Here is a 17,944-nt window from a genome sequence, read left to right on the forward strand (position 1 = left end):
TCTAAACTGGCTGGCTTTCGGGAAACCTGACTGACTAGAGAGCAGATGGCTTGCATCTGTCCTGTCCTGCTCTGGCTGTCCTCCACACTTGACCCACAGCAGGACAGATGCAAGGCCTTTTGGCACAGAGCAGAGGTCCCCAGGGAAATCGTTGTTGACTGATTGCATGATGTATGAGATCGACAGATTCTCCTTAGTTTGACAAGCTCCAGATTAAAGTAAAACTGTCCATTCAGTGAGCCAAGGTGGCCAAACAGGGTTGTATAACGCTGGCAAATCCCAAAGGGAGATACTGAAATAACTCGTGGGGCTGAAAGCTCAGCCCTGCATGCACAATGTGGCTGAATGAGGAGCCCACTGACATCAAGGCCATTTCAAAAGGACTGCAGCCAGACGGTAAAAGAAGCACACCGAAATCCAAGTATGAAGAAGTACTTTAATAGCTGAAACTCAAAGTCATTGTGCTCCTGGTTCCAGGATTCCTAAGAGGCATCTTTGGCCATCTCAGAAGCCAGGGTCACCCACCTATGGTCTCAGGGCATCAACTTCCTCTGGGTGATGACTTGGAGGAAAGTGTAAACACGTCCAAGACCATGGCTGTGAGGACCTTCCTCTTACCTATGCATCCAGTCAACTGCATTAGTTGGACAACTTGGGCTAAGGGAAGAGACAAATGTTGACTGTTTAAGCAGGAATAGCCCAAGCTTGTAAGAAAAAGCACGCTGCATACATAGCATACAGAGGGTGGGGCTTCTGCCTGTGCACCTGCAACATTGCATCTGTTTCGCCTGCAAACTATCAAGAAGGATTCTGTCGGCAGGGGTGTTCCCTGAACAAGCAAAATGTTGGACCAAAAAGTCCTGGATGTCCTGTGTCACCAGCTCAGAGTCCTCATGCATCATCCACTGGAGAGTTTTGAGGGGAACATGAAGTCAGGCTGCTGCCTAGGGGTCAATTTCTTCGGGGATCACTGTAATCATAATGTCTTCATTGCCCCTGCGGACAACCATGTTCAGGGTGTTTTCCTTTTTAATGACATCACTGACATCATTGACAGTGACGATCGACTGTCCATTGATGCTGATGATGACATCATTTTCTTTGAGCCCTCCACTGAAACACAAAGGGAGACAATGGTGACATTTCCATTCTTCCCAGTCATCAAGAAAGGCACAGTTTAGAACCCAAAAGCCCAGAACATAGGGGTTTATAGGAGATGGTGGTGAACTGAGGCAGAAATGACTTCAATCAGAGTAGATGGAATTTCCTGTCAAGATTTTCTTTAAGGCCAAATCAATAATGCTCATTGCAGAAATGTCTATGATATTTGTATCAACTATGATCAGTTGTCCTCAGAGGCGACATGGAAACACCAGGTACTAGGACCACAGCCAATTTGCTCATAAATGGCATTGTAATTCAGAAAGTGATTCCTCCCAGAATGCTGGATGCCTCTATTCAGAGAGACTCCTTCGTGCTGTGGCTGGAACTTTTGTTCCTACATGACAGAGTCAACTATGCTACCACAGTCCTCCTCATCCTAACGTAAGTGTACAGACTTGTTCCACAAAGCCCAGATGGGAAACAGCTCAGGCCTCACGGAGTATTTGGTCTCTGTGTCTTAGCTATCCAATTCTGCTGCTGCAGCATAAAAATCACTCCAGACAAGATGTCATCTTGTCTGGGGACACGGCTGTAGTCCAATAAAACACGTGTGCACATTTGCATTTCAGAGAATTTACAGTTTCACAAAACAGTGTCATTTGGATTTATTTTTTCCCAACCATGAAAAAAAATGCAAAAACTCTTTTTTCTCAGCTCACAGGTTGTTGACAAAGAGGGAGCAGGCCAAGCCTGGCCCCAGGGCCGCATAGCTGCAAGCTTCAGTCCATATTGCTTTCTAAATGTCAAGGGGGTCCAGGTAACAAGCCTAACTTTGGCTGAACTGCTTCCTTCACTATTTTGATTGTTTTCTATAGGGGTTGACGGGTATGACTTCACTAGTCACAAACACAACTAGAGAAGGCTGTGGGGAGGAGGAAGCCTGCTCCACAGAACCTTCCCTATGGCCAGGCTTCCCAGGAACTCCCAGCAAGCGCACCAGCTGGGTGCTTTTCCTACATGGATGACCCCAGAGATGACCAAGGCAAGAAACCTCCTTTGGTGGCAAGCCCTGAGTCCAACACAGGCAGAAGCCCTGGCTGTTAGGAAATGGTGGGCTGACATGGTCATCTGAGCCAGCACATGAGCACTGCCTCCTAAGCCCACAAGCCGCACGGACATTAGAAAAAGGGGAAAGGCTTCTCACTCACGCTTCTGCTGGGGTGTCAGGGATGACTTCGATGATATATGCCCCAGAGAAGACATCTGGGAAGTCTCGGTGGCGGTCCTTCAGCTCTTTGGCCTTGCTGCTTAGGAGAAAAAGCCCATGTGTTAATATGAAGCACCCACAGCCTTCCTGAGCTTGGCTCTCACTTACCAGATTCCCTTCTTATTCTCAACTTCAAGTCTTCTGATCTACTTGATCGTGACACATACAATACACATACACAGGCTCTGACACAGCACAACACACATGTAGAGGCCGGGGGACAACCTCAGTCCTTGCCTTGTACCTTGTTTGGGACAGGGTCTCTTGCTTGCTGCTGCACACATCAGGCTAGCTGGCCTGTGATGGGGTTTCTCCTCTGTTTACCTCCAATCTTGACATAAATAACATTGGGACTACAGGCATGTACTTCTATGCCTGGCTGTCCACGGGTCCTGGGGATTTGAACTTAGGTCTTCATACTACCATAGCAAGCACTTTACCCACTGAGCCATTTCTCCAGCCCCCAGTTCTCCCTTAAAATGGCCTGCCTACTAACATCAGCAGTTGCTATAGAATAGCAAGAAACTAGATTAGCCACCAGCATAAGACAGCTGCTGCTACAGCTGGCTGTCACTGCCAAGGTTGAGCTGGACCTGACGATCAATACAGTAGGCACACCCACACTGTTAACCTCATCCTGAAGGGGAGGGCGCTGAGCACCCAGGAGAGTACGCTGAAAAGCATAGGAGCTTGGGGAAAACAACCCAGAAAGGTGACCCCATAGCCTAGCTTCCTTCACCCACACTTCCATCTCTTCTGCTCCCAAAGACAACCAGGGTGATTTCAGTCTCCGCAAGCTGTCCCATCCTTGGCAACACTAAGAAAAGTACCATTGTTCATAAGCTGTATGGAATGTCTTAATATTTTGACAACTGGGTAGAACAGTACTATCAATACATCCTGCTCTTTAGTGACTCAGACATGCCAGTCAGCTCGGTTTCCTGTATTTCCTGCAGGGTTCCCCCCCACCCCCCTCCAGTATGGCATGAGCCTGGCAACCCCAGGCAGCAACTTCCACACTCAGGAAAACAAGTCCATCAGTCATCAGTACCCCGGGGCAGGGCCTGCCCTGGCATTCCTGCAGCCACACCCCACGCTGCAGCGTGCAGGGGAGGCGGGTGCTCCAGGCTGGGGTGGGTGCTGGGGCACTCCTGGAATGTGAGTTTCAACAGAAGAAGTGGTGAGAGGCAGGCACGAGAGTGTGCAGGAGTGAGCCAGCGGTCTGCTGTCCGGGCCTGCCTTCGGGGAGGAGGGCAGAGTCTTCCGGGTGGTCAGAATACAAAAACAAAGAGACCCAGGCCCAAAAGTCCCTCCCCTCCCCCAGTGTGACTTACTTTTAAGTGGAAACCTAGGTGTCTGAAGGAAATAGTTTCCCTTCAAGAATGCCCATGCAGCCTTGTGATGCCCAGGTTTAAACACAGGGCAGAAATTCGTATTTCTATAACTATGTGTCCTGTTTACCCACCTAGATGTGAGTGACATCATTCGGATCCCAATATACTTCTTCTTGGTGACAGCTTTCCCTGGTATGACAACAAAGGGACAAAAAGTCAGCCCAGTTGGTGGAAGTATTGGGACACAGGAGCCAGAATTCCAATGCTCCAGTTTTGTAGCATGAGCCAGAGGGGGGCACCCAAAGACTGTGGTTCAGTCCTGGCCTGGCTTCCCGATCTACAATGGGACTTTCCAAACTGTCAAACACTTGGGCATGACCCTTCATTCCTAACCCCTAGGAGAGCCCCTTTGTTCACTCTCCACCGCCACCACCCTGCTAACATATATTGACTCTTGAGAGGACTGGTCTTAGGAACTGTCATCTCCCCCTTTCCCAAGTCCTCAGTGGGCAGCTAAGCCTCAGGACTGAACCTACAAAGGTCCCCAGGATGCCCGGACCTGGTTACCTTTGGCCTGTCGGTTGTGGGACTCTGTCAGGAACTTTTTTATCTTATCCGATGGAATTGCAAAGGAAATGCCCGCCGTCACCTTCAATGTGTTAATTCCGATCACCTCGCCATCCTGAAAAGCAAGATGAGACCCGGAGACTCTGTAGGACAGAAGTCTTTGAAATGTGTTGCCAGGTGTGGCGCCTCACACCTGTAATTCCAGCACTCAAGAACAGCTGAGATAGGATCGCTGTGAGATCCTGGCCAGCCTGAGCTATGGTTTGAGGCCTACTTTCAAAACACAAGGCTGAGAGGAGGTTGCTATCTTCACTGGCCATCACGTACTCTACCCCACAAATGTGTACAATTAAAGTAATAAAAAGAAAAGAAAAAAAAAGAAGCGTGGGCTGAGAAGATGACACCGTGGTTAAAGAGCTTGCCATGCAGATGAGAGGACTGGGAGCTGGGATCCCCAGAAACCCATGTAAGTGTTGGGGGTGTGTGGCAGCTGGCCTGTAATTCCAGCCTCAGAGGCAGAGGCCGGATCCCGAGAGAAATCTGGCTAATGCAACTAGCTGTAGCACATAGCTCTGGGTTCCACCGAGTAAGGGGGAAAGTGAATGTACAGATGATTTCAAAGCCATAATATTTGCTCTTTTTGCAGGAAGAATGTTTCCAGAATCTCTGAGTCACTAAGGTGACTGTTACCCTTCGTTGCTCTCCTTTTCCAATGACCTTACGGTGACTAGAGATGCTGAGGGGAGCCTGGACCCTCGGGCTCTATTCCCAACAGCTGCCCCAGGGCATGGTGGGGGCAAGTGAGGATGTTCAGGATCAATTGCTCTTGGTGTACTTCGTACATGTCAGTTCCTGACACCAAGGGACCCAGCGGGAAGTATCGTTGGGTGGCCTCAGTCTTATACTCTCTTAAACAACTCCCCAGCTCTGGCATTCTGTGACCTTCAATTTTATGATGAGGTATTAAAGTCTAGGTTAAGTGAGATCTCTGTGAGCAAACAGATGGCTCCCCGTCATACCCACAGGCATTCAGGGAGGGTTCTGGCATGGAGACAAGCCAGGCCAGCTCAACTCCACTCAGCCACCCTCAAGGCTGAAGGCACCTTCCTGCCGCTGACAGCACTACAGGTACCTTCGGTCCCCTTTCTGGCTAGAACTTTATGGCATCCACCTGTGGTCTGAAACACATGCATGTCCTCTGGCCTTACTGCTTCCAGAAAGGGCTGGCGGGGTAAGGTGCAAAGATACAGTCCACTCACTCACATAGCGCACTAGAAAGTTAATTACGTCATGTGCTCTGACCAGCTCAGGTCCAAAGAGAAAGCAAAGAAAATGACATGCCCACAGAGGAAACAAACACAGCATAGGAACTTAAAGGCCTTACCAGGTTTACTAACGGGCCGCCGGAGTTTCCATACTGAAATGGAACCAAAAGGGAGAGGTCGTCATCTAACTGATGTCTCTACCCAGCTGATTTCAAAGCACTGCAGGGTCTTCCCCAACATTTGTCTCTGCTCACCTAAGATGTGGCTTAAAAAAGGGTCTTGACCGTTTTCACAAAGCTTGGGATATGCCATATGGGATTATTTAGCTCCAGGCCCACCGTGACCACCTAACCCATTTTTACCTCCTCCTTGGAGGAGACGGGCTACCCACTTGCTTCAGGACCCCATAGTTCAACTCTGTTCAGCCCCAGGTAGGACACCACCACCACCACCACCACCCCCACACACATGCCCCTGCTGGGACTACACTCCATGTGGTTCGTTTTAGTTCTAAGAGTTCATGCAGACTACAAGGAAGTTTGGGAAAGTTTCCTCTGGCAAAAACTTGTCCCCGCCCCAGCAGGCAGAAGGAACAGAGGGCTCGCTCACATTGATGATGGCATCTGTCTGAATGTAGTCCATATCGGAGTTCCGGAGCCCCAGCTCTTTGCCACCTCGTTGGGTGGTGCTGACGATCCCTGTGGTGACTGTGTTTTGAAGAGAGAAGGGGCTTCCAATGGCTACCACAAACTCTCCCGGTCGCAGCTCCGAGGAATGGCCAAGCAGCAGGACTGGCAGCTTTCCCTACAAGCACAAAGGCAGGCAGGCATTGCTACACTCCACTTAGCAAGCTAGAGAATGTAAATACAGAGGGCACAGGGCAGACCTGGCCCCTAGGGGCTGAGCTCCGGCTAACACTCCTCTGCTGAGGGCCAAGCCCCTGCCATAATCCACACACCACAGGCCACTAGGGAGCCAATGAAACAGAAGACACTCACGCCAAGGAAAATGGGACAAAGTGACAGGCCATTTCTAGGTCTCACATCTTGGAACCATCCACGCAGCTGGGCAGAGGACAAGGGAGACAATGTAGGCTTAAGATGGTCTTAGAGGTCAAAGTCCCAGATAGGGATCCTGAGCCCAGGGGCCTTAGGGGAAGCAAAGAACCTCGGCCTACTCCCCACAGGTACAGCCTTCCAGAGGCCTGGGATGGGAGGAAGCCTGAGGGTAGGCACTCACACTGACTTCCTTGTGCACCCCGGTGGTGGCATGGCACAAGGATGAACAGAGGGGCTGGCAGCACCCAGGACCCCAGTGTTGGTCTGTCTCTCCTGCCTGCCCTGGGAAGGTCCCTATGCTCCCATCCTAGGCAGGCTGAGGATTCAGCTGAAGAAGTCCCATCTCCCATGCCCTCTAGATAATGGGCAGAGTCATGAGCCCTAAATAATTCCTCATAACAAGACAGGACCCTCCCAAGGCCATTGAGATTGATGGGCTGGGGAAAATGGCTAGAGGCTGCCTTCCTTCACTAGCAAGGACCCAGGCCCTGCTTTCTTCGTTCTTTCCATACAGCCCAGCAATCCCTGGTGCTGCTCATGGAGTTCAGAAAGAGCTAGTCCCGGCTGCCTGATAAGGGAAACTCTTAACATTCATTCACCTTGAAAAAGAATAAGCTAAAAAAAAAGGACCCAGTGTGGGTGGAGATGGGATGGGCAGAGACCAATGGCTTTAGCATCCCCTCTACAAAGAGAACGGAGCTGCTGAGGAGCTGGGACAATTGTTTAGCAGACAAGGGAGGCTGCAGGGACTTGGGTGACTTGAGACAGAGCAGAGCACCATATACACACAAAGAGAAAGAGAGACAGACAGAGAAAGAGAGGGAGAGTAAGGCCAATACTGGACAAGAAAACTCATGTAGAGAGTGCAAGTTCTCACCAGCTAGGAGCTTGAGAAGCCACACCTTTTGACTCTCAGATACCATGCAGCCCCACAGAGCACCAGCCATCTGTAGCACAGGCTGAGGCCAGGCTGCCAAACTGAAATTCTGCATGAGCTTACAAGCAGGAACTCCTTATCTGAGAAGTGGGAATAACACAGTCCACCGATTTCACTTGTGTCTTATGAGAACCCGATGAATTACGAGCCTGACCAGCTCTCTGGAAACAGCCTGCTTGGCTGGTGTATCAGTTGAGCATCAGCTATTTACCAATATTCAAGTGCCTGAAAATCCAATGAAGGATTCCAGCAACTGTGCTGCAACAAGCTAGTGTATGTCACCTTCCCAGACACAGTTCCACCCTGTCTTTGACCCTTTCACTTTAAGGTCACCTGAGGCCAGAGCCTATGGCATTCCCCAAACAGACCCACTCAGCATCCAATGGCACGTAGCAAGCTCAGCGCGACGTGTTTACCCTGGGTGGGCGCCAACAGTCCCTGCCAACAAGCTTTGCCAAGAATGACCTCAGCAATCACTGCAGGGTGAGGCAGAGTCTGGCTGCTGATGTGTGCTCGGCCACACTGGAAGAGGCCCACCAGGACAGCACCATTCCTTTGGGGCCCGGGGCTGCCTCAAAGTCCTGTCTTGGAGGCTTCGGGATAACTGAAGGGCAGGCAAAAGGGGTAGCCAGGGCCAGCAGCAGGTCAGCTTGGACATCCGAGGAAGCAGAGCTACACAGATAGAGTCAAGTTTAACTTGGAACAGTGAGCCCAGCTACACAGTGGGGACTCTATCAGGTCTGAGATAAGTAAGGTCCATCATGAGAATCATTATCAATATTTGGCTTGTACCACACCACACCCCAGCCGCTGCCTCTGCCTGCTAGGTGGAGAGCCAGATGCAGGCTTTAATCCTCAGGGTCCTTAGACAGCAGGGACATAATGACAGGGACATAAAGTCTGTCCCGTGCTTCTGTTCCAAAGTCTGAGCTCAGGCCCAGAGGATGCCGGGAAAGAGACAAATGTTTTTGGGGAAGCTGTGTGGACAGACGGTAGGGACCTCTACAATGGCGGGAGATAAAGGCCTCTGCGTTACAGAGTACTCAGAGGACATGCCAGGCTCAAGATCAATGGACTCATCCATTGTCACCGAGGTGACCATGTGAACACCAATGATGAGAACCCATAGGAATGCCCATGTGACCACCCTGTCACACCTGCCCAGGTGGGCAGTCCCAATGATCATGTCTCCTTAACTACATAAATCTTGAAGGGTAATTATAAACACAAAACTAAACAGGCAGACATATAATGGCAGGGTAAGGAGATGGGTATCATAGTCCAAATCCTCAATTTATATGAAAGGAATGAATCTTTCCCTGCCAGATGACCAAGATCTTACAGGGCACTCTGATGACTCGGGGGCATAATACCCCCCACACACACCATTTTACGGATATGGAAACTGAGGCTCAGGATGGAGACGCTTCTCTCAGCCATGAGAAGCCTGGTTAAGCAGGAGAACTGGCTTCTAGCCTTGGGTCTCCATCCCTATAAGGCAGGAATTCTAATTGCTGGACTCCAATTACAGGCAGAAATCCCTACAAGGGGGAGCGAGGTGGTGCCAAGCTGGCGGCCAGGCCAGATTTACGGCTCTATGAGGCCAAGCTACCTTAAGGAGCCCTTTTGGCCCTTGCTCCCTGCAGGTGCTGGCTGACTGGCTGTGAGCCTCAGGCTCCTTAGGCTTATTCAGATCCAAACGGGGCTCACTCTCAGCCATAATCCTCACCCAGGCCTGTCTGCTCGGTAGCTACGCCTTCGCTGGCCAAATTCCTGCTCAGTAATTGAGCTTTTAATTCTATCCCTGTCTAGACAGCCACACTCTCGGGAGGACAGAGGAGATGAAATGTACATGGCTGGAAGGCACAGCCATGCTACAGCCTTGACCTACAGGCGCTCTGCCACACTTCAGGGTCTCTGTTCTGTGTCCACAGGCTGCTTCCCATGTGCCCACATCAAAGCTGTCTTCAAGCCCCTGGCTGCAGATGCTCTGTCTAGGGTTCCCTTTGAAGCAGCACCAGCCACAGGCCCTCCAAGAGACGGGCTCCTCTCCTGACAGACACTTCCCATATCCACTCCCATCCTGCAACCCAAAGCTCCCCTAAGACGTAGACAGGACAAACATCCATTCTGATAGTTGCAAAGGCTGAGGAGAAGAAAGGGAACCACCGCTCCTGTTGGCCTCGCGGCTGGGGAGGCACAAACATGCAACTTGTGGGAATAATAAATAAAGTCATGAGATGGAAAAACAGAGCTCGGAGGCTCCATACCATGAAGCCAAGAAGGAGCCCTCAGCCTCTAACGGGAGGGCCAGCAGCTTACATGGAGCAAAAACTCAAGTCCTTCGAGGATGAGGGACATGGCACGGTGAATCTCTCACAATGAATTCTCACCAGGCTGGAGAGAAATAGTAGCCTAAGAGGCCAGCAGAAGAGAAGGGTATGAAGCAGAGAGGTGTATAACCACATCTTCAGAGCACTGCCTCATGCCAAATGGTATCCCCAGCATCAACAAGAAAGTGACCAGGGAAAGAGAAGAATTCCTGGGGGCCCGGAAAATGGCTCAGCCAGGCAGCCTGATGACCTGAGTTTCACTCCTAGAAATCTCATAAAAAGCCACATGTGGTGCCACACATCTGTAATCCCAGCACTCTTACTTGGAGATGGGAGACAGAAACAGGAGAAGCAGCAAACAGCTCGTGGACCCGTTAGCTTGGATGTGCAGGGCAGTGGCAGAAACAAGAGGGGTCTTCAACAAGGTGGAAGACAAGAACCTGTACCATAAAGTTGTCCTCTAATCTCCATGCACACATTTGTACACATATGCATAGGCACGTGCACACACACACACACACACACACACACACACACACACACACACAATAATAATAATAATAAAGAACTCATAATGCCCAAGTTATAAGCACACTGTCACCTGAGTAGGTGGAGAATGAGCTCAAGGGAGTGTCAATGGCCCTGGACATATACTCCAAGCTTACCATGTCCACACAAATTACTAAATACCAGCCATACACTGGATGCTAGTTGTGAAGTAGGTCAAGGGCTTGGTCCCACAGCATGGTTCTAGAAGGCTCTTCCTAGCTAGTTCAATTATAGCCATCACACAAAGCAGGCCCAAGAGCTTTGTTTTCAGGACACTCTGCCCACCTGAGAGGGAATGGTCTCAACAAATAAATTGTCTTCCCAGTGCCTGGCATAAAACTTCAAGGACCTATATATCCAGTCCAGCTCTCCAGGCTTCCTGTCTGATGGGCAGAGCATGGATGAATCACCGAGGACCAAGAGTAAAAGGGGAAGGAAGAGAGTCCATCCCCTTGCTGTAGGCAACTGGGCACAGTCTACAGTGCCAAACACAGAGCAATACTGCAGGGATCTACGCCTATCTCACATGCAAGGAACAGAAAGCCGAATCCAAAATGAGCAAGCACAGCCATGTGTCTGAGGCCAGGGTTGCACTACGCCTGAGAAAAAGGAGGAGTACTTTGTGAGGTGAGCTAGGAGTGGGCTTCTCCACTGTGCCCAGGCTTCAAAAGCTCAAGGACAACATGAAGAATCAGGTGCATCCTCCCCTCAACTCCATCAACTTCAGTGTGCTCTCATGGTTAGAAGACAGCCACCACCACTCCAGAGAGCACACAAAGACAAGAAGATGCCTAGTAGCAACATGACAAAGAGGGCCAGTAAGATGGCTCATCAGGGAAATGCAACTGCCACCAAGCCTGATGACCTGAGTTCTATCCCTGGGAAAGGTTCCACAAGACCTGGCCTGCGACATGGGTCTCAGCTGAGTCAAGGCTCAGGTGAATGAGCGGAGCCTGGCCACAGTAGACAAGCTCACTGCTGGTTCACCTCACACAAGGGCTTCCTCCTGCTTCGCTGCACAGGAGTTGTTTACAATAAGCACTCTGCGGGACACACAAGGACAGGCTTGCATCCACCCTCCCTCCTAATCCTTGGTGGTAGATCTACCTCCAGCCCACCAGCCCAGCATGCAGATGCTCAGAGCACAATGCCAACCAGCAAGGAAAGAACTGATCTGTGCCTAGAGGGAGGGGACAAGGGCCAGTGTACCAGAACAAAGCAATGACAGAGAAGTTAAAGAACCATGACATAAGCCAGGAGATGGTGGCGCACGCCTTTAATCCCAGCACTCAGGAGGGGCAGAGGCAGGAGGATCCGAGTTCAAGGTCAGCCTGGTCTACAGAGGGAGATTCAGGACACTTAGGGCTACATAGAGAAAAGAAACCTTGTCTTGAAAAACAAAAAAAAGTAAGAACCACCTAAGAGAATAGAGGAGGTGGAGCTCAGCATGTACGAGACTTTGTGATCTATCCCCAGCACAAGGGAATTTTAAAAAAAACAACCATCAGATGGACCAGCCAACACGAGCTGAGCTAGTGGTTCCCTAGTAAAGGGTTGCCCCCGCTTGTTATCTCACAGCATCTTTGGGGGAGTCTGTCTGATCCTCAGCCAAGCCCTGGTAAGCTTGATCTTGGCTTCAAGGCACCATGTACTGTAGTTTCATGAGTGAGCAGAGGATGAACCCTGACTACCAGAGCTCCTCAGGGCAGGAGCTGAGCCTGTGCTAAGTGACACTCCATGATGAGGGCTGCTCATCTAGCACTCGAGGTCCAACATCAAACAAGCCGGTGCCGAAGAGAAAATCAGGCAAACATGCTCACGTGCACACACACACTCCCCAGGGTGTTTCGTGTTCACGGGAGAAGCAGACATCTGGGTTTGGGCTAAGTCCTGCATATTCAAATTTTACTGTGTTACTGTGAGTGTGTACGTGTGTGCCAAAGCACATGTATGTCGGTCCGAGGACAACTTTATGGAGTCAGTTCTCTCCTTCCTCCTTTATATGGGCTCTGGACTCACAATCGGATCATCAGGCTTGTGCAGCGGGCGCCTTTACCCACAAAACCATCTCTCTGGCTCTGGGTCCGATATTAACTCAGTCTGTTACTTGATTGGTTTCTCTGGACCTTGTACTTGCACCTCCTCCACAAATAAAGGAGTTGAGGCCAGTCAGTTACGATGACTAGGGATCTTTCCAGATGTGGCTGTTGCTGAAAATTCCATTAGCGGGAGTTAAATGGGTAAAATCCGAAAGGTGATGGGGACCTGAAATGGCAAACGACTCCTGACGCGGTCTCAAGATCCTTGCCAACTTCTGAAGCATCAAGAGGAGAGACACGTCTGGACATCGTGAGGTGGTGGCGTGACCCGACATCGTCCCGCAAGGACGGCCCAAAGGCAGGCCCTTTCCCAAGTTCCGCGGCTGCTACCAGCTCAGGCACTCACCTCATTCCCTGAAGCGTGAAGTGAAGAGTGATACTAGGACCAATGAAGCCAAAATGAAGGGGAAGCTGCCAGCTTTTTTTTTTTTAAAGCCTAATAAGCCAAGTCAATCACGACTTTATCTCTTCTTTGAGAAGTACAACAGGTTCCTCAGTCACAGAAAAATATTTTTGTTGCTGAGTCTGCAGTTTTACTGTGTTTGCCAGCTGCCCCACACACTCCTGTTTAGGGCTGGGGCTCTCAGGCTGGGCCTCTTGTTGGCTGAAGTTTTCTTCAAAGGCTAATGTTGCAGCCACTGGCTGCCACTCAACTGAGTGATTCAACATGCCTTCTGGAAACAGTTATGTCAACCTTTCATTTTCTTTAAAACTATGCAGTAGGGAGAATTGTGCATTCCCCCACTCCCCGAAAGAGGAGAGTAGAGGGGGCTAGGAAGTCGGGGGAAAGGGTATATACCAGCTAAGAACTTGCCTAAAGGTGAGGGGAGAATATTCCAGACTGGGTGAGGAGAGACACAGCCCGTGACCAGCAAGGGTGGTAGAACCACGGGCTGTGGACCAGGTATAGCATCTGCAGAGCAATGTGAAATCAAACATGATCCCTGGTTCAGAGGCTCTTTCCTTTTTTTCTACATTCTGTCCCCAGAGCTTAATGGTTTATATTTGCTTTGGTCCTTGAAGAACAAAGAAATTCCCAGATTGGCAAGTGCAGACACCCAATTGGCCTCACAACCCTCACAACTCACTTTGCCACACAGCCACGTAACCTGCACACCGTACCAACTGGGGCAGAGAAGTGAAGCCCGGCATCTCTCCTTTCCAAGGCCCAACCCACGGATGATGAGCGACTTCACGGGCTTCGGCATTACCACCACTGTGCTTATATGTTGGGTACCTAGATCAGAAGCTTTCCTTGCCCAGTGACCCACAGCATTAGTCTGTCACTCCAAGCCCTATATAACTTGCTGCCCTAAGATCTGTGAAGTGTGACAATAACCCCAATGTCCATGCCTCTTCCAGGCATGAGATATAGTTACGACGACGACTACACAAAGTAAAAGGGGCAGGCAGGGTCAGAGGTCCCTGGAGCAGGGTAGTGGGAAGCCCAGGACTATCTTGAGGAGGAAGAAGCACCTGAGCCAAGGCTCCAAGTCTACTCAACATTCATCACTGTTCCACTAGGTACCTAAGACACATATGCAAGGATCCAATTTGGACAATGGTCTCAGAGCATAGGACCTTTCTGAGCCCAGGGCTTATAAATGCAAATCACATGTCCATAGTCAACTGCCAAGTGAACCAAGAGTGAGATGCTTAGAATTTATATTAAAGAAGGTTATGAATGACATCAAAAGTATAACCTTGACAGAGTCAAGGATGGCTGGGGTGAATGGAGGGATGAGACTAAGGAGCTAAGAGGCCAGGGCAAAGGAGGACCTGCTACATGGGTACTGAGACCACCAATGTGTCCAGGCTAAGGAGATTGGTGTCACTGTGCCTTCAGCATCCATTTCCCCATCTGACATGTTACTGGTGTCTGGGGGTGTAGGACACATGAGAAGGTGGTTAGAAAGGAGATGGAAGAAGTGAGAGAGATGGAAGGAGACAGGAGGAGAAAGAATGTAAACAAGAAAAGTGCAAACTCCTTCCTCCCCACTGTTTATGAACACCACCATAATATTTAGTCTCCTGTAAGATATATCAAGAAATGTTTGCTACTTCAAATATCCTCTTGCTCTATTTGGGACCACAAAATGTCAACAGCTCTATATGGGAGCCAGCAGCCAGAGGCTTTACATTCTGTGGCACCCACAGGAGAAGAAACAGGATGTTGGTCAATTCTTCTCCATAAATCAGCCCCTTTGACCTCAGCATGGCTGCTGATGCAGTGTTGGGTCATGGCAGATGCACAACAAATAACTAGGAAAAAAAAAATCAATGAATGACCTTAAAAGATCCATTAGGGTCTTGGATTGGGGAGAGGTACTTATATTAGTTAACGCTTAGCATTTTGGTCATGCTAACTGACTTGAAATGCCTTGCTTTGCAATTATCTATAGTGTTCATGCTATGAGATTCCAGTGCCATGTTTAACAAGTGTCTTTTCAATTAGTGTGTTTATTAGAACAATCAGTACTCAATCCACTACAAAGTCTTGCCTCTCCCTTGCCATAGAAAGAGGTCTGGAGGGTTCAGAAATCAGTTAAAGGAAACTGTGTCCTGTGACCAGATAATTAAGAACTCTTTCCATTTTGAGCCTCTCAGGAAATTGACTGCCTAGTTGACCGCGAAGAAGGCCTTGGAGGTTCCCAGGAGAGGAGCTGGCAAGCCACTAGCCAAGGCCAGTCAGAAGTATAGACAATACAAAGAGATAACAGCTAAGCAGAAACACTGGCCTTGTGTTCTAGAAGTTATGAAGAACTCACTAGAAAATAACTGTTTGCTCATAGTCCAAGATCCAGGACCTCCAGGCTGCGCAGAAGGAGAATGATGGATGCAGTTTCACCCATCATCTCCCACCTGTCCCCATGACTGGCTCACGGCATCCCACCTCAGATGGACTGTCCCTTCGGCAGACAAGCTCCCCCACCTACACCACCTATGGAAGCCTTCCAGCCCAGGGAAGACTCTTGCCCTTCCTCCCCTTGTCTCCTTCGCTGCCAATCACCCCACTCCTGTCTCCCACAAGCTCCATGGCTTGTGCCCACCACTGCTCCATGCACAAACCTAACAGTGTTTGGTCAAGACCGGTGTTCAATACACACACACAGGGACACCAGCAAATGAAAAGAGACCCAGAGGAGCTTAGAGTTGGATAGTAACTTGTAAAACATCTTGTAATTCTAGTAAATTCCTTTTTACCAATACCACAGAGAAACGGACAGACCTAACACTCCTGTCTGCTCAGTCCGGCAAAACCAAAGCCTCATTTTCAGAGGCAAACTCCTCCCAAAAGAAAGACAAGGGGCGCCAGGCAGTGGTGGTGCACGCCTTTGATCCCGGCACTAGGGAGGCAGAGACAGGTGGATTTCTGTGAGTTCAAGGCCATCCTGGTCTACAGATCGAGTTCCAGGACAGCCAGGGCTGCATAGAGAAACCCTATCTCAAAAAACCAAAATAAAAAAAATATAAAGAAAGACAACAGAAGTCAGCTTCGCCGCCTCCATTTCTTGGTCTCTTGGTGTCTCTCCTAGCTTGGTGCTTCCAAGAAGAAGAAGCACATTCTTCCCAGGCACTTCCTGTTCCCTCAGAATGAGGATTCTATCTGCCAGTAGCGTTGGCAAAGTCTCACTGTGAAGCACTAGAAAGAAAGTCATTCTGGCTTCCCGTGCCCCATGGTCTCCAGGCCAAGTATGCAACTCCTTTGGTACAGAATGAAAGCAGCCATAGACTCTATAAATGAACAGACCTGGCTGTGTTCTGATAAAACTTTATTGACAAAACAGATGGAGGGCCAGATACAGACTAGAGGCTACCGATGAGCCAATCTGCACTCTAACACATGGTCATGCTCGCAACACTCAGATAGACCCTACAATGTCTCCCCTAGGTGAGAAGGACAGGAGACATCCCAATGACCTGAGACTTGCTTTGCCTGGACCACAATATTTTCCCTCTAATTCCCTGCAAAGAGTGCCAAAGTGAAAAAAGGCATTGCCATATTAAGAGAAAAATGGAGCCAAAGAATTTCCTCAACCATCAACGAAGTTCTTGAAACAGGGCCAGAGAACACAAAGGGATCTGCTTCTGAGTTTGGGGAAGTGAAATATTTTCACATGCCAAAATGAACTATAGTCAGAACAATACGGAGCCATGCCGCCATTCACTTCTGGACCAAGGGCCGGCACGGCAGAATAAAAGCCACCCTCCACGTCCCTGTCTGTACTTCTTTCCTCATGAAATATTGATGCTCACCTCCCTAAAAAAAGGTAAATATCAATCCAGTAATAGGAGCCTTGTCCTATCAACAGGCTCTGTGGCATCTTTGGCAACTGCTGCAGAAGCCCTCCTAGTTCTGGGAGAGAAGTCCACAGAAAGGAGCAGCAAGAGGGGTCACAGAAAAGCCTCCAAAATGGAAAAAACACAAAAGCCAGATAGGAAGGTTCTGGGGTGGTTCGAACCTACTCCAGGCTCCAGTTTACTTTATGGGAAGATCGACAGCATCCACAGGATGCACAGGCTTTGGTTATCTGATTTGCTTTTGGAAGAGTCCAGGGGCTTAGTCAGCATCCTCTGACAGTCAGGTTGCCTGAGGAGAACCCATGTGAGTCACACCCCGCCTCCCTGGCTCCTGCCTCATCCCCAGAGGCTGCCTGGGCCTTCCTCACTCAGATCGCCAGTGGCCGACTCTCCACACACAGGGCCAAATTGTTGAGAGGTTTAGATATGAAAACCCCAGTCCTCACACACACCCATGTGACCCTGCTCTGAACTCCACGATCAAGCATCAGCCTCCAGGCCCTGTCAGCAGGCTCAGCAGTAAGAGGACCCTCAGGAAACAAAGAAACCAGTACCCAGAGGCTAAGCCTCAGCCACTTCAAACAGGTCTGTGGGACTGATGGGCCAAAGGTGGCCGGGCACCCTGGTAGGCCTTGGTGGGGAGGAAGAAAGCCACCTCAAGCCTGGATAAATGCTGTGTCCAAATATTTACCTGGTGGTTGGCGTCAGGGAAAAGAACCCACAGGAAACTTCATTGCCTCATCAGCACTCTGAGGTACCAAGACCACAGGCTCAGTGTAGCCCTGGCACAGGCTATATCCGGCCAAACTCCCAAACCAGGAGATGGAAGCAAGAGTGTGCAGTCAGCCTGCTGCACAGTCCACCTCATCTGAAGCTGGTTCAGAAGAGCTAGGTATTAGCCCATGGTGTCTCTCTTAATCCATCACACTTGGGAGTTGTGGGCCTGGCTTTTCTCTGAGCAGATGCTGGGTGTCTTAGTTACAGTTACTATTGCTATGATGAAACACCATGACAAAAAGCAAGTTGGGGAGGAAAGGGTTTATTTGGCTTACGCTTCCACATCGCTGTTCATCATCAAAGGAACTCAGGATGGGAACTCAAACAGGGCAGAAACCTGGAGGCAGGAGCT

The 17,944-nt window shown here is 49.8% G+C and overlaps 1 protein-coding gene across 1 annotated transcript in view; it reads right to left on the reverse strand.

Moving 5' to 3' along the window:
* Positions 1-416: 416 nt before the first annotated feature.
* Positions 417-17,944, reverse strand: part of Htra1 (HtrA serine peptidase 1) — a 50,797-nt gene continuing 33,269 nt past the window's right edge. The window contains exons 4-9 of the mRNA XM_059265608.1: positions 6,147-6,341; positions 5,657-5,689; positions 4,273-4,387; positions 3,837-3,894; positions 2,313-2,408; positions 417-1,113 (exon numbers count right to left, since the gene is read on the reverse strand). Of these exons, the coding sequence (XP_059121591.1) occupies positions 945-1,113; positions 2,313-2,408; positions 3,837-3,894; positions 4,273-4,387; positions 5,657-5,689; positions 6,147-6,341 (666 nt within the window). The 3' untranslated portion in view covers positions 417-944. The remainder of the gene's footprint in view (positions 1,114-2,312; positions 2,409-3,836; positions 3,895-4,272; positions 4,388-5,656; positions 5,690-6,146; positions 6,342-17,944) is intronic.

The sequence above is a fragment of the Peromyscus eremicus genome, chromosome 1, assembly GCF_949786415.1.
Source record: "Peromyscus eremicus chromosome 1, PerEre_H2_v1, whole genome shotgun sequence".
NCBI lineage: Eukaryota > Metazoa > Chordata > Mammalia > Rodentia > Cricetidae > Peromyscus > Peromyscus eremicus.